Raw genomic sequence first — 25,838 nt, forward strand, 5'->3', positions numbered from 1 at the left:
CGAACTTTGGTTTTATTGAAGTGAGGGGTTCCCCCCATCCCCTGCGTTTTCTACGCCCATGGAGAAAACTATTTTTTTTCATCCTCTAATTTATGCATAGAATTTCTTCCAAACACTTTCTGGAGGTCAGTCGAATATTATTATCTAAATGTATTTTTAATATCACATTACTTTAAATGTCTTTCGCTGCCTCCTATGTGAAAACCCACAAATATTTGTTTAAACGCAAAAATAATTGTTTAATGCACATTTTGGTGGAAGCATAGGCTATTGTTATTATTGCTGGTGGCCGCGGTCAGCGGAGCGGGAAGGTGACGGGCACGTGACACACAGACACACGTCACAGCCACGTGACCGCTGGAGCCGCTTTGCTGCTGAAATTTCTATGATGGCGGCCAGTAATTATTATGGATTTACACATGCAGCTTCTGCAGCCGCCGGACCACAGTACAGGTGCGATATAAACGTATATAAACATATACATGCATGCATGCTTGAGTTATTAACAGCAGAGACAGAGTGATGACAGGCTGATGGTTTTATAACCTATAATTTTCTGAAGGCCATTGCCTCATTTCTTCCTGTGTCTGTGGTCAATGATGAAACCAAGAACTGGTGTTATTTATTTATTGATATATGTGGTTGTTTGTATGATATAATGGATCACCAAACTGTTTCAGGTGTGTGTGTAAGGGTTCAAACGACACGGGGTTAGAGTTGTGCAAATGTGCATTAACTGAAGTGTACCATACTGTGTTTACCATGTTGGACATTTACCATGACAATACCATATTATTTATTTTAAGTATCTTGAAGAACCATGTAAATACCACAGTATTTCAAAGTATCATGATTTTACAATCTGACACCTTCAATGTACCATAATAATACCATAGTATCGTTTGAAGTCAATTGGAGTACTGTGTTAAAATCGCGATGTATGATTGTGGTAAGCATTCAGTACAATATATCAAAGTATATCACAGTATTAGTATCTAAAATAGTGGAAGGCCGATTAATAATGGAGTTAAACTCGTGCCACAATTCTGCGCGCACAAAATTATTTTTTGAGCGTGCAAAAATGTTCTGCGCGTGCAAGATGATATTTTGAGCGCACAAAAAATACTGCACGTGCAAGATGATATTTTGAGCGTGCAAAAATGTTCTGCGCGTGCAAGATGATATTTTGAGTGCACAAAGAATTCTGCACGCGCAAGATGATATTTTGAGCGCACAAAAAGTGTTCTGCACGCGCAAGATGATATTTTGAGCATGCAAAAAGGTATTTAGCACGCAGAGTAGGTAGGAGGAGAAAGCAAATTCACATTCAAATAAACTTTATTCAAGTGCTAAATTGATTTATGTTTGCTCAAAATGAATGTGTCTTTGCAAGAAGATACACTGCTTTACAAATCTAAGTTCAAGCATGTGCAAGAAGGTATCATCTTGCACATGCAGAATTTTTTGTGTGCTCAAAATATCATCTTGTGCATGCAGAACATTTTTGTGTGCGCTCAATATCATCTTGTGCATGCAGAATATTTTTTTTGTGTGCTCAAAATATCATCTTGCACATGCAAAATAATTTTTTGTGCGCTCAAAATTTCATCTTGCACACGCAGAACATTTTTACATGCTCAAAATAGAATTTTTCACGTGCAGAATTGTGGCACATATATAACTCCATAATTAATCCACCGATTTGATGCACATTTTTGTTGCACAATGTTACCGCCACAGTACTTTTTTGGTGAGGGTGCATACAAACCGCATATAAATTCAAATAATAAATGTAATGTTATGTAATATTATACAATGCAGCACCCAGCCGCCGCCCCCTGCGTATTCCCACCCAACCACGGGCAGCTATAACGTTCAGCCCGCCCCTGGAGTGGCCCACGCTGTCACAGCCTCATACCCTGCAGCTACTGCCCAACCCGTTCGGCCCGCAGTGACCGCCCCCTTCCCCACCTACCAGCCCATTCCTGCCCCGAACTACGCCTACCGCCAGCCCGAACCTTCCCAGCAACCGACGACCACCCCTCAAAGTTACCAGGTGTTACCCGAACCGGTCAGTTTTGTATGTACAACTATATATTCAGATTTCCTTTTATGTGTTTATACACACATTCATGTGATATTATGTGATTATATTACAGTACTTCATGTTTTATTTTATATACACTATACAGGAGACTTATACTTACGGGCAACCACCAGCAGTCAGCAGTTACGAGAACAAGCAGTACTTTCAAACGAGCATCACACCTGCGCAACGAACCGCAACTGAGGCCTACTTCCAGTCAGGTATGTTTCATTTGTCTTTCAAGCTGATATTAATGTTGCTGAAGTTTCAGACGTAACAATAACAGCCCTCTGTTATTTTCCCAAGGTGGAATTTGTGTGTTTTTAGAGACAGTTTGATTCTATCTAAATCGGAGCCATGGCACAACTGTTAGCGCAGATGCAGGTTCAAGTCTGGCCATGATGTGTCCAGATCCCATTAACCAAATAAAAAAAAAAGCTGTTTTTCTGTTTATAGTAAGTTGTTAGGAGCACATTTGAAATAAGTTGTCAGACTGAGTTTCAAACATAGCAATGACTAAATGTTTACCAAGGTCAAAGCATGTTTTTAGAGACAGTTGCGGTGTTAAATTAATTTCCAAATGTACGTTCAGCTAGGAGCTTGTTCAGCTAGGCCTGCCAACATATTCCAAGGATATACTGGGCTGCTTCCCTCGCATCGGCCCAATTCTTCTGGCATATCTCCACCTCCCCATCTCCACCTTTAAATCGTCGCTGTCCGATGAAAAACACGCATCTCGACTTTTTGCCATTTTGACTTTTTGCCATAGACGGAACGCACCGAATGTTTCCTACTGTTTGAATTGTGCATCGAAATGACCAATGAAAATAAGTTTAATCAGGCTCTCTGTTTAACAAGTATCTCCATTGGCCTTGAGAATTGTCCATCAAAACCGTGCATGTCCAGCCAGATTTCCATCTTCGTGAAACCGCTAGTGAAAGCTAATTCTGATGCGTTGGACCTGGACACCACGTCTCAAAATCGAACTGTCCACTCAACAACCAGACTAGAAACCCTAGTTATAAAACTAATTTCGATCTAAAATAATAAGTGAAAGCTCAGATTATATCCAAAAATAAATTCTCTAGCAATCGATAACCTACCAACTAAGTTCTCTGGGAACACGAACAGTTAGATTCAAGTCTATTATATTAAAATATCGAACAGTTCACTAACAGATGTGTAACGATAGAATTCTGTTTATGGTGACTAATTATGTCATTTTGTAAGGTTGTTTATGAGAGAGTTTTTCCATGCTCTAGAAAATGAATTTTTGGAGATATGTGCCTTTTATCAGACAGCGACGATATTTAATACCACCCGTACCAATTATTTTAAAATTGATTTTCCATTTCTCGCTTTGGTCTGATAGTCCAAGACAGTCCTGTGCTCGAGCCCCTCCGCTATGGACAGCTTGCCAAATACGTTTACCTTAATGCGCTTCAAGAATATATGTACCAGCGAACTCGTGAGTTAAGGTTAGTCTGTTTCTGGCTTGTTTTGGAAACGTTTTCATTTTACCTGAAAACATCTTCGCTATTTCAGGCCTGAAAAGTGGCTACACTCCCGCGAGCACGGCGTACAGTCAGCCTCCGGTTCAAAGACAGGTTGCAACTCTGAAACCGCCACCGCCTCCTGGTTCAGTGTCCTCAAGCTACTCAATCTACCCCACGTCAACCAGCGTTCAGCAACCTCCAACCCCCATATCCACTTACACACCCAGTTCTACTTTCAACTCTACAGCTGCTACATCTTACTCTGGTAAGAGCGTCTTTGTTTTAGACAGGGTTGTGGTCCGTTCAGAATGTTGTGTGACTGTGCCGAATGTCTTTGAATTGCAATTTGTTACATTTTCTTAATACCTCAACACCCTATGGGGTGTGACCAATTCAGTTCAAATATACGCTCATGAATTGAAAGGGAACCATTTGTTAAATTCTGAATTTTATCCAATCCTCGTTTTAGATGCATACGCCACAATATCCGCCAAAAGTTTCGCCTGTGTATCGTCTAATGGTGTCACTTTTTCTGTTGCTGCAGCCGTTCTTAGCTATTCCAGCTATGACTCCAGCATTTACACGTCCACACCATCGTACTTCCAGCCGGCACAACTGGCCCAGCCGCAACCGCAGCAGCCCCCCCAACAGCAGCAAACACAACAAGCCCCCAAACCGCTCAGCAATTCGTCCTGGAGCAACGCCAGGAGCAGCGTAGTCTCCAGTCCCGTTGTTAGCACATACAAGAAGCCCATGTTCCACCAGAATAAGATCCAGAAACCCAAAGGCCCACCAAAACAACCACAGCTGCACTACTGTGATATCTGCAAGATAAGCTGCGCTGGGCCACAGGTGAGTATTTGAGAGAAAAGCAAAGCAGATTTAGCCATCTTAAATGTAATTTTGTTTGCAGTAGGCAAGATGATGGATGTGGACTGTTTTATTTGAGGGAGTTTTAACAATCTGGTTGTAACATATGGCAGTGTTTCTCAAGGGGGGGTGGGGTCGCAATGTAAAAATGGGATGCAGGTCTGTTCTGGTTATGGACAGCAGGAAAAAACAATGTTAATGTAACTCAACTTTTAATTGTATTTTAGTGCAAATTCATGTCATGTGGTAGAAACTAGCCAAATTAGGCAACATGGACAGGGTTAGGGTTAGGCTAGATTACACTAACATGCCCTTATCCTTAAAAATGCAATATAAATAAATTTTATGTACATTTTTATTTTGTTTACTTTTGTGTGATCTACAGTTTTGTTATTATGTTGGGTTACTGCTTTAATGTTCAATGTAAATAAACCTTTATGAAACAATGCAGAACGTTTAGAATTGTTGGAGAATTGATTGTAACCTTCATCCTACATGGACACCTGTTCCTCTGCTCACCTTCAGACGTATCGAGAGCACCTGGATGGTCAGAAGCACAAGAAGAAAGAAGCGGCGCAGAAGAGCGGAAGTCAGGTGACCAATGGACCTCGCGGCATCCAGACGCAGCTGCGCTGTGAGTTGTGTGACGTCTCGTGCACCGGCACGGATGCTTATGCCGCGCACATCCGCGGAGCCAAGCACCAAAAGGTCTGTGAAATATTTGTAGCTTTCATGATGGTTAATGGGGCCATTTCAACATTCTCAGGATGTTCATCAATTAGACAGTGTTTTTGTGTTAAAGTCAACATGAAAGGCCGTTCGCATTCTATTTTACTTATGGATTCTAATGTATTTTTGAGCAAAACAGAAGTTGGGCGAGACTTTATATAATTTATTGAGAATCGATTTGATTGTAAAAAGTGGGTGTTACGTGCCAGGATGACGGCAGGGCTTGGTGACATCATACGAAAACAAAGTAATTTCAGAGGCGGAACAAGTTATTACAATTAAATAAAAAATTATCAAGGCAAAACATTTTTTTTCCCCCATTTGGAACATCGTGCACTGTTGATCTGTGCAAAAAAAAAAGACCAGGAACTACTATTAAGAAAGTAAATGGGGTCAATTTAGATTTCATGTTGACTTAAACTAAACTAATTTGATTAAAAAAAAAACCCATATATTTATTTGCATTGTTGGAAAAATTTTGTTGGTATTCCTTAAAATTTGCCATCAAATGGATGTCTTTCAACTTTCTCAGGTGGTGAAGTTACACACCAAGCTTGGCAAACCTATACCTTCCACAGAGCCAGTTTTCGTAAGCTCTGCCCTTGTTACCACTACGATGACTACTGGCAAAACAGTGGCTGCCACGGCAACAGCTCCAACCCCAACTGCTGTGCCGCGCAAGACACCAGTGGCAACTCCTTCCAAAGCCACACCACCTCCTGCGAAGAAACCCGCCCCTGTTAAAGTTACCGTTGCTGGTAAGTGACTTTACTGGGTCTCGTTTATGAAAATGAGAATGTAAATGTAAATCCTTCGCAACGCAATTCTTGCACGAATTGTCGCAAATTGTGAGAAATGTGTTCTTATTTGCGACATTTTACCGATTTTATTTTTTTAAATTTGCACAGAAATTTGTGTGCATTCTGACAATTTATTACTCCAATGTTAATTTGTGGAAATTTACATAAGCATGTTTTTATGAAAGATTTACACTGAAATTCATTTGCATTTGCGAAAAATAGGTTTACGAATTGCAAAGAGATTCTTTGCATTTGCGACAATTTAAGAACGTTTTGCGAATGATTTACACTGAAATTCATCTGCATTTGCTGCATTTTACAGTACATAATAGAGGTAGACCGATATATCGGTGCCAATATTTGCTTTTTGGCACTATCGGTTATCGGTAAAAATCTATGCCGATTGTTGCAGATAGTGTTTTATTTTTTATTCCTCCGTGTTTCTTAATCTTTCATCTTTTTTTTTTTGATTTCCTCTCCAATTTGGTATGCTCAATTCCCAATGCGTTCTAAGTCCTCGTGGTGGCGTAGTGACTCGCCTCAATCTGGGTGGCGGAGGACTAATCTGAGACTGTCAATCCGCGCATCTGATCACGTGGCATGTTGAGTGTGTTACCGTGAGACGTAGTGTGCACGGAGGCTTCGCTATTCTCCGCGGCATCCACGCACAACTCACCACGCGCCCCACCGAGAGTGAGAACCACATTATAGTGATCACGAGGAGGTTACCCCATGTGACTCTACCCTCCCTAGCAACCGGGCCAATTTGGTTGCTAAGGAGACCTGGTTTATCTTTCATCATTGATAGTATTCATCCATATTTTTATCCTCACTTCAACGCCTATTTTGTTATTTTTATTAGATGAACAAGGATCTAAATTAAAGCGAGGGCATACAATGAAAAACGCGACTATATGGTGCCTCGTCAGCGCATTTATCGTGTCTCTGATCATATCTTATATGTGTATATACATAACCCATCCTCTGGTGAAGATATAGGCTATAAAAAGTTTAATTTGTTTAATACTTAAGTATAAAGCATTGCAACGGAGCCAAGTCTGCCTTATTTCAAAATAAGAGTCCCCGGTGTGTTTCGGGCTTGTTTACAGTTAAAAGTCCTGCATTATGCAGCATTTGCATATGCAAATAAGCAACTTCACTACAGTAAAAATCTACACTTCTGTAAGTTTAAACATAAAGAACATATGTGTCATGTATTGGGGCAGATTGCTGCCATCTGGTGAGGAAAAGAAAAATAACAGGACTTTTTCCCAGTGAAGGAGAAAGTGTGTGTCTGTCACAGTGAGCACAGACTCGTTCATGTTTGTCTGTGTCTGTCTTTATCTATGGCCAGACTGTGATCAGTGAGTCTGTATTTGGTGAGGATCCGTCTCTGTTTTGGATCTCTTACAGTGTGGAGATATTCTGTTTAGGGTCTGATAACATTCCAGTTTGCTTAGGTTTTTACTTTCATTTTCCCATTGGTCCAAATATGAATTTGTGCTTTCTTTTATGATTTGGTTTATTGTGATTTGGTTTTGTTCAGCAGTGCTGGTCTGAAGCTGGTGTTTGTTAGTTGTTAGTGGGTTTGTGAGTTTCAGAGACAGCTGACAAAGGGGACTGGTTTTAAGCTTCAACTCTTGGGTTTTAAGGGCTTCATGTTGCAGTGTGTTAGGAGAACTTGAATTTAGGTGTGTCCTAAATTTGAGGGATCGTTTTTCAATATGTATAATTAGGGGGTATCTGCCTAGTTCGGCCCAGCATGCATTAGTAGGTGTTCTTCTCTGAACTCTTCGAATGTTTCTACAGAATTCTGCATGCAGGGATTCTATGGGGTGTTTGTCCCGTCTAGAGTAATCTGTCAGACAGAGTGGACCCCAAACCTCACATCTGTACAAAGCAATAGGCATAATAATACTATCAAAGATTTTACGCCAAATTGTTACAGGAATGTCCATTTGGGTAAATTTGGCCTTAATAGCATAGAATGCTCTTCTAGCTTTCTCTTTTAGTGCATTCACTGCCAAACCAAAACCCCCTAAAGCACTGATTTTAAGACCGAGGTAGTCGTAGTGTAGGGTGTGTTCTATTGCGGTGTTTCCCAGAATGAATGTGTATCTAGTTTCCTGTAATCTGGCTTTTTTCTGGAAGATCATCATTTTAGTTTTTTTCAAATGGACTGTCAGGGCCCAGTTCTGACAGTAGTTCTCCAGCAGGTCCAGGTGCTGCTGTAGCCCTTGTGCAGTAACTGACAGCAGCACCAGATCATCTGCATAGAGAAGAAATTGAACTTCAGAATTATTTAGAGTAAGACCGGGTGTTGCAGATTGTTCCAGTAGCACTGCTAACTCATTAATGTAATAGCTTAACAGAGTTGGACTCAAACTGCTGCCCTGTCTCACTCCATGCCCTTGAGTGAAGAATTCTGTTCTTTTATTGCCAATTTCAACTCCGCACCTGTTGTCCGAATACATAGATTTGATAGTGTCGTACATTATACCCCCAATGCCAGATTGTAGAATTTTATAATATAGACCGTCATGCCAAATGGAATCAAATGCTTTTTTTAAATCAACAAAACATGCATAAATTTTGCCTTTGCTTTTTTGATGAATGTGCTGGTTGACTATTGTGTGTAGCGTGTGAATGTGGTCGGTGGTGCGGTGGTTTGGTAGGAATCCAATCTGACTCTTACTCAAGACATTGTGCTTGGTAAGGAAGGCCTGTATCTGGGCGTTCAGTATACAACAGAAAGTCTTCCCCAGAATACTGCTCACACACATGCCTCAATAGTTATTGGGGTTGAATTTGTCTCCACTCTTATATAATGGGTGTATTAAGCCCATACTCCAGGTATCAGGAAAATAGCCAGATTGCAGAACCAGATTGCACAGTTTTAACAAGGCCTCCTGCATTACTGCAGGGCTGTGCTTCAGCATTTCTGTTCTAATGTTGTCTAAAACACATGCCTTTCTGAGTTTTAGTTTCTTAAGTGCATCTGTCAATTCTTCTCTGCTAATCTTATAGTCTAAAGGGTTTTGGTTATTTTTTATAGTAGATTCCAATTGGCTTATTTTGCATGTTTTTCTGGCCAGGTGTGAGATTTTCTGGAGAAATTTCTATGAATAATTTTTTTAAATAGCCTTTTCAGCCTTTTGCTTTGATTTGAGCACCTTTGATAAATATAATTTATTTGTTGTACTGTGGAATTTACATCAATCTTGTTATATGCCATAAACTGTGTTATTTCTGTGTTCTCTCTCTCTCTCTCTCTCTCTCTCTCTCTCTCTCTCTCTGTGTGTGTGTGTGTGTGTAAGAGTAGGTGGGTGGGTGTGAATCTTTTGCACTCTGGATGTTTTATAGTTGCACCTTTTCATTTCTCTGTGTGTTCGTTCAGCATTGTGGCTTATATATAGATTGTATTTCGACACAAAAAAATTTTGCTCTGTGTTAGCGTCTTTCCCATTCATTTCTTATGGTCGCTCAATTAACAGCCAAGGTGTCGCATTTTTTTTATGACCACTTAGACTTATCGAATGAAGTCCAGTTTTTTTTTTTTTTTTTTTTTTTTTTTCTCAGATTGCATATCTAATTAAAGTCACCAAGTTTTGATCCACTTAGATTGAGGAAACCATTTAAAAAAAAATAATAATAAAAAAATGAAATCGGCCAGAAATGACCGAACAGTCTAGTAGGGTTAAGAATGGTTTATTGGGGGGGGGGGGGGCTGGGTAACTCAGTGAGTATTGACACTGGCTATCACCCCTGGAGTTCGTGAGTTCGAATCCAGGGCGTGCTGAGTGAATCCAGCCAGATCTCCTAAGCAACCAAATTGGCCTGGTTGCTAGGGAGGGTAGAGTCACATGGGGTAACCTCCTTGTGGTCGCTATAATGTGGTTCTCGCTCTCGGTGGGGTGCGTGTTGAGTTGTGCGTGGATGCTGCGGAGAATAGCGTGAAGCCACCACACGTGCTACGTCTCCACGGTAACGCGCTCAACAAGCCACGTGATAAGATGCACGGATTGACGGTCTCAGACGTAGAGGCAACTGAGATTCGTCCTCCACCACCCGGATTGAGGCGAGTCACTACACCACCACGAGGACTTAGAGCGCATTGGGAATTGGGCATTCCAAATTGGGGAGAAATATGAGAGGAAAAAAAAAAAGAATGGATTTACGAATTATTTACACAGAAGGTCCCAATGTGTTTTATTTTAGTTTTATCATCAAACTGACCGAAATCTCCTTAAAATTGAAGTTTCCATGGTTACAATGACTGTTTTGTCTTCTGAGTGGATTTTAAGCTTCTTGAGGCCTTCAAAAATTTGTATCAGTGCACCTCTAATTTATGTTTTATTTGATATGTATCACTCTCTTAACCCACATAAAACATCTCATTATACACATTACAGTTCTCTAGATGGCATAATGCATGTGTCATATTTCAGATAAAGCCATGACAACAACACAAAGACCTTTCTCAGTCCTTTAACTTCCTCTTTGTTGAATTGGTTTGTTTTTCAGTTCATTGCATTTATGATTTACATTCCAGATAATGTTGCACAACATATTATGATCTAATAGATTGACAAAGATTTACGTAGATGGTAATGTCACAACAGATTCTACTCAAGAGAAATGTTTGCCGTCGTTGCAGAAACATGAAGCGTTTAAAATCATTAAGCATGTATCAATTCAAAAATTAGACCTCTATACTGTTTATATTTCTTTCCACTACATATTTGTTAAAAAAAAAAGGCAAAAACACTCCTTTGTTGTCCTGTTTATGTAATGTTTAAAATGTTTTGTTCGTAAAACATTTATTAAAAGTATATTTACTAAAAAGTAGAGTACAAATGCATGTCCTAAAATGGAAATGGAAAAAAAAAGCTACCCAAAATGTTCTTTCTCTTTAGGCAATTAAAAGTTTAGTTATCGAATTTGAGCAAAAATACCAGTTTTTTTTTTTTGTTGTTCTGTGTATAAGACATAAAGGTTTAATTGCTCTATTTATAAAAGGTTAAGCTAAGTAAACTAAAACTACTTTTTCTCAAATGAAAATCATAATTTAATAATATCTTTGAGCGGGAAGGCTTAAATCGGCATTGGCTAATTGAAGCTGAATTTGTACAAATGTCTTTTTCTCTGTAGTGAATAAAACATCTTCAGCAGCTCCTGTAAAGATAGAGGAGGTGAAGCCACTCATGATGAAGATGGACCCTATGAGTGATGATGAGGATGGTGACAGTACAGGACCTCAGGGAGACATTCAGCCTGTAGGACACGATTATGTAGAAGAGGTGAGACAATCAAACAAGACCAGCATCATTTCAGAACGATAGTACAATTAATGTATGAGTTAAGCGTTCTGGACTGTCGAAATATTATGACTGCTTGCTTAACTTTTAAACAGATAGAAATGGTAAAAATAGAGTATTTTTTTTATTATAAGATAAGTTTAAAATGGTGATTGAGAACGCGAGTAATATTCGGTTATGTGATCTCAACATGGCGGCGCACCATATGTAGAATAAAGCAGCTTTTTCATTGAGAGAGTGTGTGTTTCCTTTTCAGGTTCGTAATGATGATGGTAAGGTGATTCGCTTCCACTGCAAACTGTGTGAATGCAGTTTTAACGACCCCAACGCTAAAGACATGCACCTGAAGGGCCGCAGACACAGGTTGCAGTATAAGGTAATATCCTCTGTTTTCTAAAAAGTATGTAATTATATGTAACCTAGAATATAAATGTAACCCAGTTTTCATTGTTGTACAGAAGTCATTGTGGATATGATTTATTGAGCCTATTGTTGCAGTTAGGGCCAGGAGATATAGTTAAAATATATACAGTTGAAGTCAGAAGTTTACATACACTTAAGTTGAAGTGATTAAAACTAATTTTTGAACCACTCCACAGATTTAATATTAGCAAACTATAGTTTTGGCAAGTCGTTTAGGACATCCGCTTTGTGCATGACATGAGTAATTTTTCCAACAGTAGTTTACAGACCGATTGTTTCACTTTTAATTGACTATAATCACAATTCCAGTGGGTCAGAAGTTTACATACATAAAGTTAACTGTGCCTTTAAGCAGCTTGGGAAATTCCAGAAAATAATGTCAAGCCTTTAGACAATTAGCCAATTAGCCTATCAGAAACTAACTGGCTAATTGGAGTCAATTGGAGGTGTAACCCTTAGTAAACTTCTTGATATTCTTGACTCAAAAATTCAGGATATTTGAAAAAAATATTTTTTACCTTGGAAAATGTGTTTAAAAATGTTTTTGAAATTAACGATTAAGTTGCGCACACACTATTGTATTCAAGGTACAAGGAAAGTACTTAAATACCTTTACTTGATTGGTTATACCACGTGACATTTTTAATGACAAGCCATTAAATTCTTAAAAAAAATTTGTAGAAAAGACTATACATTTTTTTTTTCATAAATCTATGAAACCAAAAAAATTTGTACGAACTTGACACGTGTTTTAAACTCGATTTTTAAAAGATTTCCCATTTTAGTCAACTTGGACAACCTTATTTGTCAATGACCTCTTTGCAAAATCATAGTGAATATATCGTAAATACATGGCCCTAGTTGCAGTTATTGAAGCAAATTGTTTTTTTAATTTGTTTCTAAATATGTTTCAGAAAAAAGTGAATCCAGACCTCCCAGTGGAGATAAAGCTCAGTAATCGAGCTCGGAAACTTCTAGAAGTCAAACTGAGGAAACAGAAACAGAAATCTGTGCTGAAGAGACAACAAGAGGACGAGCAGCGCTGGCACATGGAAATGAGGTAACCGTCAGCTTTCTCACTGTTTCAGTCCAGATTAATAAAACTTTCATGACGGCATACAGTGTAGAACTTGTTCGGAATATTTCTGTCTATGATCATAATGGAAAAACTCAACCGTTTTTATATCTGGATTGTTTTAAATTGTTCTCCCGCAGGAGGTACGAGGAGGACCTGTACTGGAGGAGGCTGGAGGAGGATCAGTTATACTGGGGGGAGGGGCCGAAATATAGAATGGCCCCGCCCCCTCTCATGGGCCGGCCCAGTGTGCCCGTGCCCCCCCTACTGGTAAGAACACGCAATGACAGCAATCCTCGCTATTCCCTACAGACTTCAAGTTTCAAACAGGTAGAGCTTTTAGCCCGAAACATACTCTACCCAAGTACGTAAGCTCGATTTTAGTTCTAAAATGTGTCAGATGGCAATTTATAACTCATTCGTTGCATTCTCAGCGTTGCCACAAAGAGGCGCCTTGTATATAAGGAACATTAGTATGAACTGTCCGCTTCTACGGTGAGTTTTCTCTTGTAATGGGAGAGCAACATTAGCCGCATTTCCACTATTGGGCCAAATGAGGGCATGCTAGTGCGTGCCAGGTCCAGTTGCGTTCCCACTGTCGCTTCCGGGGCTTCATCGTGCCTTCTTGTGGCTTTCTTGGGGCCAATGGCCAAACAAGGCCAACTGGGGATTGAGGGGGGTTCAATGTCTAAGGTGGAGTTTCGCCAAACTTGCCAGGTTATGTATGCAGCGCACAACGGTACAGGTGTAAAAAAAAAATGCGGGCACAGTACAAATCCATTAAAACGCACAATGGACAAAGCGAGCCCAAAGAAATTACTTTCCATGGTTCGTGAACTTTCATAGACGGTGTGCTGGGACATCGTGCTGCTGTTAGTGGAGAGACCATTCGGGGGGACATGGCAGTTACAGTCGGTGAGATGTCAATGCTAACTTATCTTGCTAGCTAATGTTTACATTCAATATAAACTCAATATTCTAGATAACATGATACCTCAGCTTGAGCTTCCTCTTGCTTGTGAAATGGGCACGGTGTGTGACATTGGCGCCAGAATGGTGTATTAAGGGCAGGTTTTCGGGGTTATTGACCTGATGGTGGGAACGCAGGTCGATTTTGGTCTTGCAGCTCGAGGTCCGAGGCTTTTGGCCCCGGCTTGCCAGTTGATAGCCCTGGCTTGAACTGGCCCGATAGTGGAAAAGCGACTATTCTGTAAGAGAATCTTGCTAGGTTGAAGTCAGACCCTTGAGAGAGTTTTTACCACCATAGTAACGCAAGAAGAGATGTTAAGTGTGAATAACCGGACCCCGCGTTGGCATGCGCACTTGCGTGAAGTACATTTCTGGCCTAACACAGTGAAGACAACACATCTCTTATGTGTTAAACACCGTCTTACAAACAGTGTTTGCTGTGTAAGATGCTAGTTGTGTACCAGTAATTTTGGTTATGTTTTCACTCGTCGTTTCTCTTTTTAGCCGGTTCGGAGGCCGGACACCCCCGATGACCGCCACATCATGGCCAAACACTCCGCCATCTACCCCATGGAGGAGGAACTTCAGGCCGTGCAGCGAATCGTGTCACATTCTGAGCGCGCTCTCAAGCTGGTGTCTGATTCGCTGCTGGAGGAGGCGGCGTCCACCTCAGACGACATCACAGACAAACAGTAAGATCTCTAAATTTTTCCTAGCGTAGCTAGCTGGCTACTTGCTAGACGTTTATTTTTGTGTGCTTCTCCTTGAGCAGCTCGGAGTGTCAGGCTCGTGTTCTGAAAGGAGTGATGCGTGTGGGAAGCCTCGCTAAAGGTCTTCTTCTGCGTGGTGACCGCAACGTCCAACTCATCCTGCTTGCAGCCAAGAAACCAACTGTATTGTTGCTGAAAACCGTCGCGGAACAGCTGCCCAAACAGCTAGCGGTAAGATGTCCAGACCCTTTGTTTTGGCAGTTGTGTGTATCTTGGTGTGTACAGAATTATGTATACAGTTTAAACATGGATGAAATCACCCACATGACCACATGATGAGTTTGTGGTTAATGTTTCTCAGTATCTCACATACAGCTGGGTTATGTTTAACAAGGCCATCTAAATCGTATCAAAATATATTTTTTCAACTGCTACTGTCTGGTCCATGACTCTATAACTGATCTTTAGTTTCACTGCCTGGTTATGACACCTGAATCCTACAGAGCGAGACTGGGGTTTACATTACATTTATATAAACATTATATACTCCGTGACCATTAACCAATGGACATGTCTATTAAAAATTCCCATGCATTGTTATTCAGATTGGAAACAGTGAAGACTGAGTTTTCCCATAGTGATGCCTATTTTGAATGGATACCATTGGGATTTAGGGCTGTGTGTGGTATGTCGGTATAATGTTATCTATGTTGTAATGTGCAATGGTAGAAGATTCCAGTTTTACCATGGTATATCCACAGCGCAATTGGAAAAATAATCAAAGACCAAGCAGAAAACTATAGCATACTCTCCAAAGTGTGTTGCCGATGGGTGCTTCCAGTGTAGACAACAATAACGGTAACTATTTGCACAGGTCCATTGTAAGCGTGGTGTAACTATAAATTGTTTACAGTTGCTGAGCATTGTCACAACTTGCACATATACAATTCAACTAATGTGCAGTCACAAAAGTGCATATAACAGCTATTTTACAACAGTTTCGAACGTGTCTCGTCCAATCAGATTTATTGTGTTTTGATTAGTGAACGACCGATATTGGTTTTTCAATGGCAGATGCACCCGATATCTAGAGAACAGGATGGCCGATATTAATGTCGATATACATAATACAATTTAATACAGCAAATCAGATATACTAAAATTCACTTAAACTTACACTTCTGTTCATCGAAAAAGCAAACACATTTATTGGCCAATGCTGCTGATTGCAAAATGTCCAGATATTGGCCGATATATCGGTCTATCACTAGTTTTTAGTATTTCGTTTTCACAGAATTGCTTGTTACAGAATGTGAAGCTGTTTTTGCATTTACGCAAAATTACCTATTATTCATTTATTAGAAATAATGTTTTGGTTTGCGTCAAAGATCAAAAAAGAAGCTTAAATAAATAATAAAACGCTTTTCAGCTAAGTCATGAAACATGGTTAAATGTCCTGTACAAATTACTATATCATGATGAATACCCTTACCGCGATATAAAATTACTTATACTGCCATACCACCCATGCAGCTGGGATTGTCAGGACCAATTTACATCTACAGTCCCCGTATACCTGGGCCCCTGTATCCCCCCGCTGTCTCCTCTGTAGTAATGCAAAGTGTCCTTTTAACCGGCAGAGCTTTTCTGAAGATCAGTATGAGGTGCAGGTGCACACTGAAGAAGCCAGCATCATCATTTTATCAAGCAAGGAACCAAAAATGCAGGTCACCATCTCTCTAACATCACCAGTGATGCGTGAAGACCCCGCCCCCAACATGGAGAAAGGTTAGAGAACCCGTCAACAGCACGATATGTGTTTCCCTGTTTTAAAAAAGTTTGGCTACATCCTGAGTGCCAATGCTTAATTTAAGGATACACCCATACAGAAAATAATTTTCCATCAGTGAATTGGACTGTCCATTTCTATCCCCCCTTTCATTTTTTTGGTTTAGTCCATTGTTTGCCCTCAGTTTTGCATTGATTTCTAAAAGCGTTTTAAGGAACCAAAAACAGGATCTCTGACCTTTCTTTACCAATATGGTGCAATATTGTAATATTTTTCTTTCTTGAGCTTTCATTAACACTTCAGGATGAGAGATTGTTAAATTTCTAGACATTTTGAGCTTTGACCACTTGCCTTTCCAGACTAAGATATTCACACAAATATAAAGGTGTCACAAACTAAGGCCATGTACACAATGCAAAGTTTTTGGAGTGACAACCGCATTTATTTGCAGGAACGAATCTTCAGAGTTTTCGCTGTGTGTGTATGGAATACACGAGTCTCAAAACAAGAAACACAGATACCAAAGTTCAACACATTTGGTGTAATTACCAAAATGTTTCGGGAGTGAATTCTATTGCACAATGCGGTTGTCCCTCCTGTAAATAACCAAATTTTGTGGCTATGTACACACTGTCACCATGTTTACATGCACTAAAGAAAGCGGGTTATTCCAGGGTTTTTGCAGAAAGCTGCGTTCTGTAACGTCATGTAAACGAGAACGCCAATTTCCTTACGCACTTAAAAGGATTAAGAGAAAGCGTTTTAACACACACAGGTTTCTCCAGGAGAAAACTGCTTATGTGGCCATGTAAACATATAAGCAGCGTTCTAACAGGTTTTTGAAGAGTGCGCATGTGCGTGGAACAGACCGGAGAAACGCCATAGGATGAAGCCCAAAAACAAGTCAGCAAAACATTTCTGTGAATACGGTGGGAAAAGCACATACACTATACGATACCCATTTTTAAACACAAGTGTAAAATATCGACGGTCCCTCACATTCACATATATATGCAATCATACGTTAAGAGAATAAAGGAGTTTTATGTAAAGAGAAAAACCCACTATTGAAGCGCAGTTCTGTTGCAGGTCACGATAGAAAGGTAAGGAAACGAACACAGCAACAACTCTGGAATATCTGGAAATAAAGTGAAGCAACAGAGAATAAAATACTAAAGTCTTCCTCGGATACCATGTTTGTTATTTACACAAGCGTCGCGGGGAAAATTACGTAGCTGTGGAGAAAGCTTCTTACTGACGGAGCTGCATGTATACGGAGTAAAGTGTATGGTGCTCATACAGTGCATGTAAACCAGAACACTGCGTTCTCGCAATAACCCGCTTTCTGGTGTCCATGTAAATGTAGTCTGTGACAACCGAATTTTAATCCAGGAGTGAATCCCCCTAGTTTATCATTCAGTGTGTGTGCGGAATACAGGAGTCACTCCTGAAATTGCAGTGCTTGACATGGTGATAACCACAGTGACATTTTGGCAACTAGTTGTTCAGTTCGGTTCTGTATTTGGAAGTGAATTATATGTTAGAATGCAGTTGTCACTCCTGTGTGCACAGAATGTGTTTAAGCACTCAAAAGTGGAGTGGCAACCGCATCTAGATGCAATGTGAACAAAACAGGATTAAGCCATCAGAAGTGTAGTGACAACTGTATGTAGCTGCAGTGTAAACAGAAGATGGGCTCTCAACTTAGAGACTCGGACTCGAGTTGCATTTTTACACACTTCAGACTCGACTCAAATGATAAAAGACTCGAGACTTGACCCAGACTTATCCATCAGGGACTTCAGACTTGATTCGGACTTATCCATCAGGGACTTCAGACTTGACTTGGACTCGTGATAAAAGACTCGAGACTTGACCCAGACTTATCCATCAGGGACTTCAGACTTGACTCGGACTTATCCATCAGGGACTTCAGACTTGACTTGGACTCGTGATAAAAGACTCGAGACTTGACCCAGACTGATCCATCAGAGACTTCAGACTTGACTCGGACTCGTGATAAAAGACTCGAGACTTAACCCAGACTTATCCATCAGGGACTTCAGACTTGACTCGGACTCGTGATAAAAGACTCGAGACTTGACCCAGACTTATCCATCAGAGACTTCAGGCTTGACTCGGACTTCAGATGGAAGACTCATGAACATCTCTGATAAGCACTCAGAAGTGGTGTAACAGCCAATTTTAGCTGCAGCGTAAAACAAAACAGTACTATGCTGTCAAAAGTGGAGTGACAACCGTATTCACATGCAGTGTGAATAGAACGTGATTAAGCACTCAGAAGTTATGTGACAACCATATTTAAGGCCCCGGTGTTCTTCCGGAGAAGTTCTTCTTCGTTCTGGCATAAAAAGAAGTTCGAAACAGCTGAGCACTGGTATACTATTGTTGTTGTATGAACATTCAGACACCCACCACACTGCTGTGGGAGGCATTTAAATATGAGGAAGACTACATATAAAACCTTAACTAATGTGACATTAAAATGTGTTATGACTTTATACCTCAATTTATAAGTAAAATTCACAAGAGATCAGTAAAAGAAGCTGTTTTAACCACTTGATGATGGTAAAAAGTAATATACACTGATGAGCCAAAACGTTATGATACATTGATCATCTAACAAGGCCACATGTCAAGGTCTGGGTATACTAGATGGTAAGCAAACAATCTGATCTCATAGTCAGTGTGTTGAATGCAGGAGAAATGGGCAGGAGGAACGATCTGAGCGACTTTGAAAAGGGCCAAATTGTTATGGCCATTCGACTGGGTCAGAGCATCTCTGAAATGGCACGACTTGTGGGGTGCTCTCGGTCAGCAGTGGTGAGTATCTACTGACTGTGGTCCGAGGAGGGACAAACCACAAACCGGAGACAGGGTGTTGGGCGCCCATGGCTCATTGATGCACGAGTGCAACGAAGGCTATCCCGTCTGGTCCGAACCGACAGAAGGTCTACTGTGGCATATGTCACTGAAAAAGTTTAATGATGGTTATGGGAGGAATGTGTCAACACACATTGCATCGCACCACCTGCGTATTGGGCTGCATACAGCTGCAGACCAGTCAGAGTGCCCATGATGACCCGTCCACTGTTGAAAGCGCCTACAATGGGCATGCGAGCATTGGAACTGGACCTTGGAGCAGTGGAAGAAGGTCGCCTGGTTCAATGAGTCCCATTTTCTTTTACATCACGTGGACAGCCATGTACATGTGCGCCATTTACCAGGGGAAGAAATGGCACCAGGATGCACTGTGGAAAGATGACAAGCTGTTGCACGGAGTGTGATGCTCTGGGCAATGTTCTGCTGGGAAACCCTGCGTCTGGCCATTCATGTGGACGTCAATTTGACACATGCCACCTATCTAAACATCGTTGCAGAACAGGTACACCCCTTCATGGCAATGGTATTCCCTGATGGCAGTGCCCTCTTTCTGCAGGATAATGCACCGTGCCACACTGCACACATTGTTCGGGAATGGTTTGAGGAACATGATGAAGAATTCAAGGTGTTGCCCTGGCCTCCAAATTCCCCAGATATCAGTCCGATTGAGCATCTGTGGGATGTGCTGGACCAACAAGTCCGATCCACAGCGGCTCCATCTCGCAACTTACAGGACTTGAAGGATCTACTGCTAACGTCTTGGTGCCAGATACCACAGGACACCTTCAGGGGTCTTGTAGAGTCCATGCCTTGGCGGGTCGGCGCTGTTTTGGCGGCACGCGGAGGACCAACAGCATATTAGGCAGGTGGTCGTAAATGTTTTGGCTCCTCAGTTTATATGCAGTAGATAATGTTCAATTTGACTTGTTTACATTCTGAATTCATGGCACTAATGTGCTAACACACGATACGAGGCCATAATATGCGCCAATTATGCTCCGTTATTGTAATTTATAATGAAACTGATACTACTGCAAAGATGGGTGTATAAAAGTGTTAATGGGAAGAATACAGACAAAAGAATGATGAAAGGCATACCTTACTATGGGTGAATGGCTTTAGGCTGCAGATGGCACATGAGTGAAGCAGCATATAAAACAAAAGAGTGAATGGGCACTTGAGAGTATTTGAGTAGATTTCCTTTTGTAGACTAATTAAACAAAAACAATCGTATGACATGGTCTTGGAAAATGTCTCTATGCGAACGATCATACAGATGTAGGTCAGTTTGCACCTGCTCGCTAATAACTGCATGTCGGTGGACTGAACGCTGTGAACGTCAATTAGCTGTCGCCCTCAAAGTAGGTAGAGCTCCAGGTCACACCTACCTATTATGTGGACCAATGGCAGTAAGAAGGTGTTTTCCTAAAAGTTCATCCCGGCGAGCTGTGACGAACCACCAAAAACAAACACAAAAAAAACCCTTTTTGGCCAGATTTTGTTCTAAATTACATCACACCCATTCATTCTTCGATTTCGTATGAAGTATATTGGGGCCTTTAGCTGCAGTGTGAACAGAGCGTAATTAAACACTCAGAAGTAGAATGACAACAGTATTTAGCTGCTGTTTGTACGTGGCTGAGCCAATTTTGTCCTGTCATCCTAAAGTGTTTGAACAACAGCCTCAGATTACTTTTTATTCGGAAAACAAATTCTGGCTTGCAAGATCATTGTGAAGGCTTTCATTTTATTTTTCTCTGAGATTGAAACTATTTGTTTTATATTTCTTTCAATAAGCCAACAAAACCTGGTTCTCCACAGTCACAAGTCTTTTCCTGGTTGGGTTTGTTGATCAATAACCCCTGCATCAACAAACCCAAACACTTCATCAAAATGTAATATTTTCCATCTACATCACTTGCATAACTTGGTCCATCATTGCAACAATTTTTTAGGAACCTGGACTAGCAGAAACCCCCTCGTCTTGTGACATTTCGGTGTTGTCCCTTTGTTATGATGTGATCACATTACATGGCCTAGAGCCACAAGTCCCCAAAAAAACTTGAACTCAGTTGACTCTTCTCAGTTGTGCTGTTCAATCCACATTTTATAACAGCGAGTTCTTCTTAGTAAAGACCAGTGCTGAAGTCCTATACATGTGTTCTTGCAGTTCCAGAGAAGGACCCTCCAGATGTTCTCAACAGGACCAAGTGCCTTGAGTATCTAGCAGCTCTCCGTCATGCTAAATGGTTTCAGGTAAAAATAGGTTTCGAACTACCACATTCAACATAGCTATGTGCAGTGAAGATAAAGACCAAAGTATACTTTGCCAAGTTTTCCGTGTGCCACTACGTCTCGTGCGCAGCGATTACTATGCAAGTTTGGCTTTAGACGTGGACTGTCCAACAGCCCGCACATACTGCGTCATCTTCATATGAGCCTGCCGTTGACTGTTCGAAAAGAGTATCAAAAAGCAGTTGTAGTGCGCATGTGTCGAATGCATCCATATGGGCTTGTGGTCAAATGAGTATACACGAGGCGGAATGGCACGCAGAAAAACTAAGTATTCCCTTACCTTAAGGGGGCAGTATTTTATCACTGAATTGAAGCACATAATATGACTTTACCATGTCGTTATTTATAATATTATACCCCTAAACCAGCCTTTGATGGTTTACTGGTCTTAGCTGGCCACCAAGCTAGACAGACTTGTCTGATTTGATCATCGCAGAGGGTTATGGCACTTATCAGCAGGTCAGGCTGCGAGACCAGCTGGCCGACCATCCAAACCAGCTGAACACCAGCTTGGCCTTGTTAGGAGACCAGCTAAAACCAGTAAATGAGCTTAGACTGGCTTAGGTTGTTTTAGCGAGTTTTAATGAGCATAATTACTATTTTTGTTTATATTTATATGTGTTGACACTTTCTTAATGAAGTTACTTGCCGGAAAGTGCTGTTGATAGCTGTACTAACGGGTTTCGTCCACAGGCTCGGGCTAATGGTCTTCAGTCCTGCGTGATCATTATACGCGTTCTGCGCGACCTGTGTCAACGTGTACCTACCTGGGGCAAGATGCCCGACTGGGTCAGTTACACGTCTGGTGTTGCCAGTGTTTATTTAGGATTTGGCTTTAGCCTATGACAGTCAGTTAACTGAGGAGTGTCCTTTTCTCAAAGGCCATGGAGCTGCTTGTAGAAAAGGCCATTAGCAGTGCGTCAGGACCCCTCAGTCCAGGAGAAGCTCTGCGGAGAGTTCTGGAATCCATCGCCACTGGAATCCTCCTACCAGGTAGGGCAATATAATTGCCTTCTAACAGTCCAGCGGGTGATTTCTAAAATATGATCCATATGCAGTGTTTATTACCTGTATTGATATTAAAGTTCTCTAATTTGTGGACCGTGTAAATGCAGCATAAATAACTCTCTTGAACCCTCAGATGGTCCTGGTCTTCTTGACCCTTGTGAGAAAGGTCAAACAGATGTTCTGGGGAGCTTGTCGAAACAATCCAGAGAGAATGTGACCATGAGTGCCCAGGTACAAAACGATTCCACACTTTTTGCTTGTCTTTTTGGCACCCGTTTATTGGATCGTTATTTCTGTAAGAATTGTTGCCAACGCTATTGTAAAAACTGTCTTTCAGCACGCATTGCGACTGCTGGCTTTCCGTCAAATCCATGAAGTTCTCGGGATGGGCTCCTTACCCGTCTCCAAAGCTGGAGCTCGAAACCGCAAGAGACGAAGAGAAGGCAGTGACAACGGAGAGGGAGAAGGCGAAGGAAAGAAAGACAAAAAGGACGATTCTCAAAATGCTTGAAAGTTGGCGAAGTCAACGTAATCCTAAAAATAAAAATTATTATATTCTTTTTTTTTTAATGTACAAATATCACTCAAAGAGAAGAAAAATGCTAGACTTGATTGTTTCGTTTGTCAAAAGAAGGAAAAGAGATGGACAAAAAAGTAGTTGTTCCCCTTTTATGATGTAACGTGTCTTGTATTACATCTGAGCTGAAAAAAGATCGAAATGCTACTAACATTTAAATGCCGTGAACGCATTCCATTTTCAGTGAAATGGGTTACGGCTAAATGTTACTAGAGATAAGCAACTGACCTGCATCTTATATTAACAGCTACTTAACATCACTTTTGCTCTATTAGGCACTTTCACATATTAATAGCACTTAATTAAAAGCTTTAACCATCACGATACAGGCCAGTCTTTTGTAATGTTTACATATACAGTGTGTGATATATACAGTGGCAAGAAAAAGTATGTGAACTTCCTTTGGAATTAGTTGTGCATTAATTGGTCATAAAATGTGATCTCATCTTCATCAAAGTCTAGACAAACAATGTGCTTAAGCTAACAACACACAAACAGTTATAATCTTTCATGTCTTTACTGAGCACATCCCATTAAACATTCACAGTGCTGTGGAAAAAGTAGGTGAACTCTTGGATTTAATAACTGCTATGGCCCTTTTTACGCCATACGTAGTGATAAGTGTTCTTCCCAAACAATTCAACCTTAATTTCATCAGTCCATCACTTTCAAGTAGCGTTGTGGAGTGTCAAGGTTGTCTTTGGCAAACTTCAGGCGTGCAGCAGTGTTTTTGTTGGAAAGCAGCGGCTTCCTTCGTGGTGTCCTGCCATGGACACCATGCATGTTCAGTGTCTTTCATATAGTAGGCTCGTGAACAGAGATGTTAACCAGTTCCAGTTCCTTCAAGTCTTTATCTGTCACTCTAGGGTCCGTTTATACCTCATTGAGCATTCTGCGGTGTGCCCTTTGAGTCATCTTGGCTGGACGGCCACTTCTAGAGAGAGTACCTATAGTACTAAATCATCTCCATTTATAGACAGTTTGTCTAACTGTGGACAGATGAATATCTAAGCTCTTCTAGATATATTTGTAATGCCTTCCAGCTTCATACAAAGCAACTATTCTTGATTGTAGGTCTTCTTAGATCTCATTTTTTCGAGGCACTGTCTACGTTAGCGGATGCTTCTCGTGAATAGCAAATTCAAAATGTTTGAGTATGTTTTATAAGTCAAAGTAGCTCTAACCCACACCAGGTTTGCCAACTCCTGACTCTAATTAGCTTCTGTTGACGTCATTAGCCTAGGGGTTCACATACTTTTTCCAGCCTGCACTGTGAATGTTTGAATGATGTGTTCAAACTGTACAAGAACAATACTATTTGTGTGTTATTAGTTAAACAGATTGTGTTTGTTCTTTATTGTAATTTAGATGACGTTCAAACCAGATTTTAAGACAAATTTATACATAAATGAAGGTAATTCCAAAGGGTTCACATACTTTTTCTTGCCACTGTATATACACATGCAGTGGGGTCCAAATGTCTGAGATCACTAGAGAAAATGCTTCTATTTTTCATTTTTCCAGTTTTTTAATTACAAATTATATTATTAGCGTAACAATTTGATTGAAAAGGTTAATTAAAAAAACATCAATTTCAGATTTTCTTAATGTCCCCTTTTGCTTTTAAATGACAAAATGCACTTGAACTGGCATGATTCATGTGCATTTTTCGTGTTATTCGATAAGAATTCAGAATATTCCAGTGAGCATCATGTTTGCTTCCATAGAAACCGTAAGAACATTTGCAACAATTTTTTAATTAGTGACAGTTTTAAATCTTCCAGAATTCTAAAATATTTGATCTACAGGTTTAAATTAGATTTTGAGTCCTTGATTTTCAAAATGGTCCCAGACTTTTGGATTTTATTTGATATATGATTATATAATACTTTATAATAATATTATGTATGATGTGAATGCAAAGAAATAAGTTCCTCTATTGTGTATCTTAAAGAAAATGGTTTTAAAATGAAAAGCTAATAACGTCTTTATTAATAAGCTGTTTAAAGCAACACAGAATCAGGAAGTATATTCTGCTGTGCTTTTTGTGTTTTTTTTGTTTTTTTTAATAACGTTACACTGGATTTGTACAAGTTAAAAAGATCAGATTTATAATTCATCATACAACTACATTTAATCATAGAGCGCACAAAAATAGATTTTCATAACTTCGTGAGTGCTGCAATCATTATTTGATTTGCGTTGTTGTGTAGCGAATAATCATTTGTCATTTTAACGTTGAGAAACTGGTGTTTCAACAGGGTAAAGGTGTTGTTCTCGAAATGAACAACACATACAAAACGTACTTCTGTGGTTCTTCACTCGTGCTTGCGGTAAAGTTCAAACGAGCAATTTAAAGTGCTTGAAATGTGAAATAAGGAGGTGAATTTCCAGTTCTTCATATTGCAATATAATCTAATGTAATACCTCTCTATTCGTACATTTTTATAAGAGGAAAATCTTAAGAGAGATGCACATTGTTGTGCGGTTTGCTAGGAAGATTGCTATTAATATATTTAATTATTAGTAGTATATTGATTATCTCTGTCGCTTGAATTACGTTCTGCCACCTTTTCAATGTATAATGCAAAAATTTACCCTGCATTTTAAAAGTATTCCTGCTGTGTGTTTGTTATCGTTTGTAGGAATGTGAAAATAACAGTGTGAACTTTTATTTGAATATCTATATAGTGCTGCTTCACTAAATAAATATATAAAACTATCAGAATGAAATTGTTTTTGTTGTGACTGTTGAGCTGAAGCAATTCAGATGTTATTTTTTGCCTTTG

The 25,838-nt window shown here is 40.2% G+C and overlaps 1 protein-coding gene across 2 annotated transcripts; it reads left to right on the forward strand.

Annotated features, from left to right (window-relative positions):
* Positions 1 to 342: 342 nt before the first annotated feature.
* LOC127438494 (zinc finger RNA-binding protein-like) lies at positions 343 to 25,771 on the forward strand. Of its 2 annotated transcripts, none has more exons than XM_051694125.1 (19): positions 343 to 453; positions 1,822 to 2,080; positions 2,193 to 2,307; positions 3,632 to 3,847; positions 4,127 to 4,434; positions 4,978 to 5,160; positions 5,714 to 5,939; positions 11,133 to 11,281; positions 11,556 to 11,675; positions 12,637 to 12,782; positions 12,938 to 13,067; positions 14,271 to 14,458; positions 14,539 to 14,707; positions 16,117 to 16,264; positions 21,340 to 21,425; positions 22,158 to 22,253; positions 22,346 to 22,457; positions 22,606 to 22,703; positions 22,810 to 25,771. In XM_051694125.1, the coding sequence occupies exons 1-19, from the start codon at positions 386 to 388 to the stop codon at positions 22,981 to 22,983; spliced, it is 2,991 nt and encodes a 996-aa protein (XP_051550085.1). In that variant the 5' UTR covers positions 343 to 385; the 3' UTR covers positions 22,984 to 25,771. The 2 variants fall into 2 exon arrangements, with proteins under 2 accessions (XP_051550085.1, XP_051550086.1); XM_051694126.1 differs by having other exon boundaries at positions 1,822 to 2,071.
* Positions 25,772 to 25,838: the final 67 nt, after the last annotated feature.

The sequence above is a fragment of the Myxocyprinus asiaticus genome, chromosome 49, assembly GCF_019703515.2.
Source record: "Myxocyprinus asiaticus isolate MX2 ecotype Aquarium Trade chromosome 49, UBuf_Myxa_2, whole genome shotgun sequence".
In the NCBI taxonomy this organism is placed as follows: domain Eukaryota; kingdom Metazoa; phylum Chordata; class Actinopteri; order Cypriniformes; family Catostomidae; genus Myxocyprinus; species Myxocyprinus asiaticus.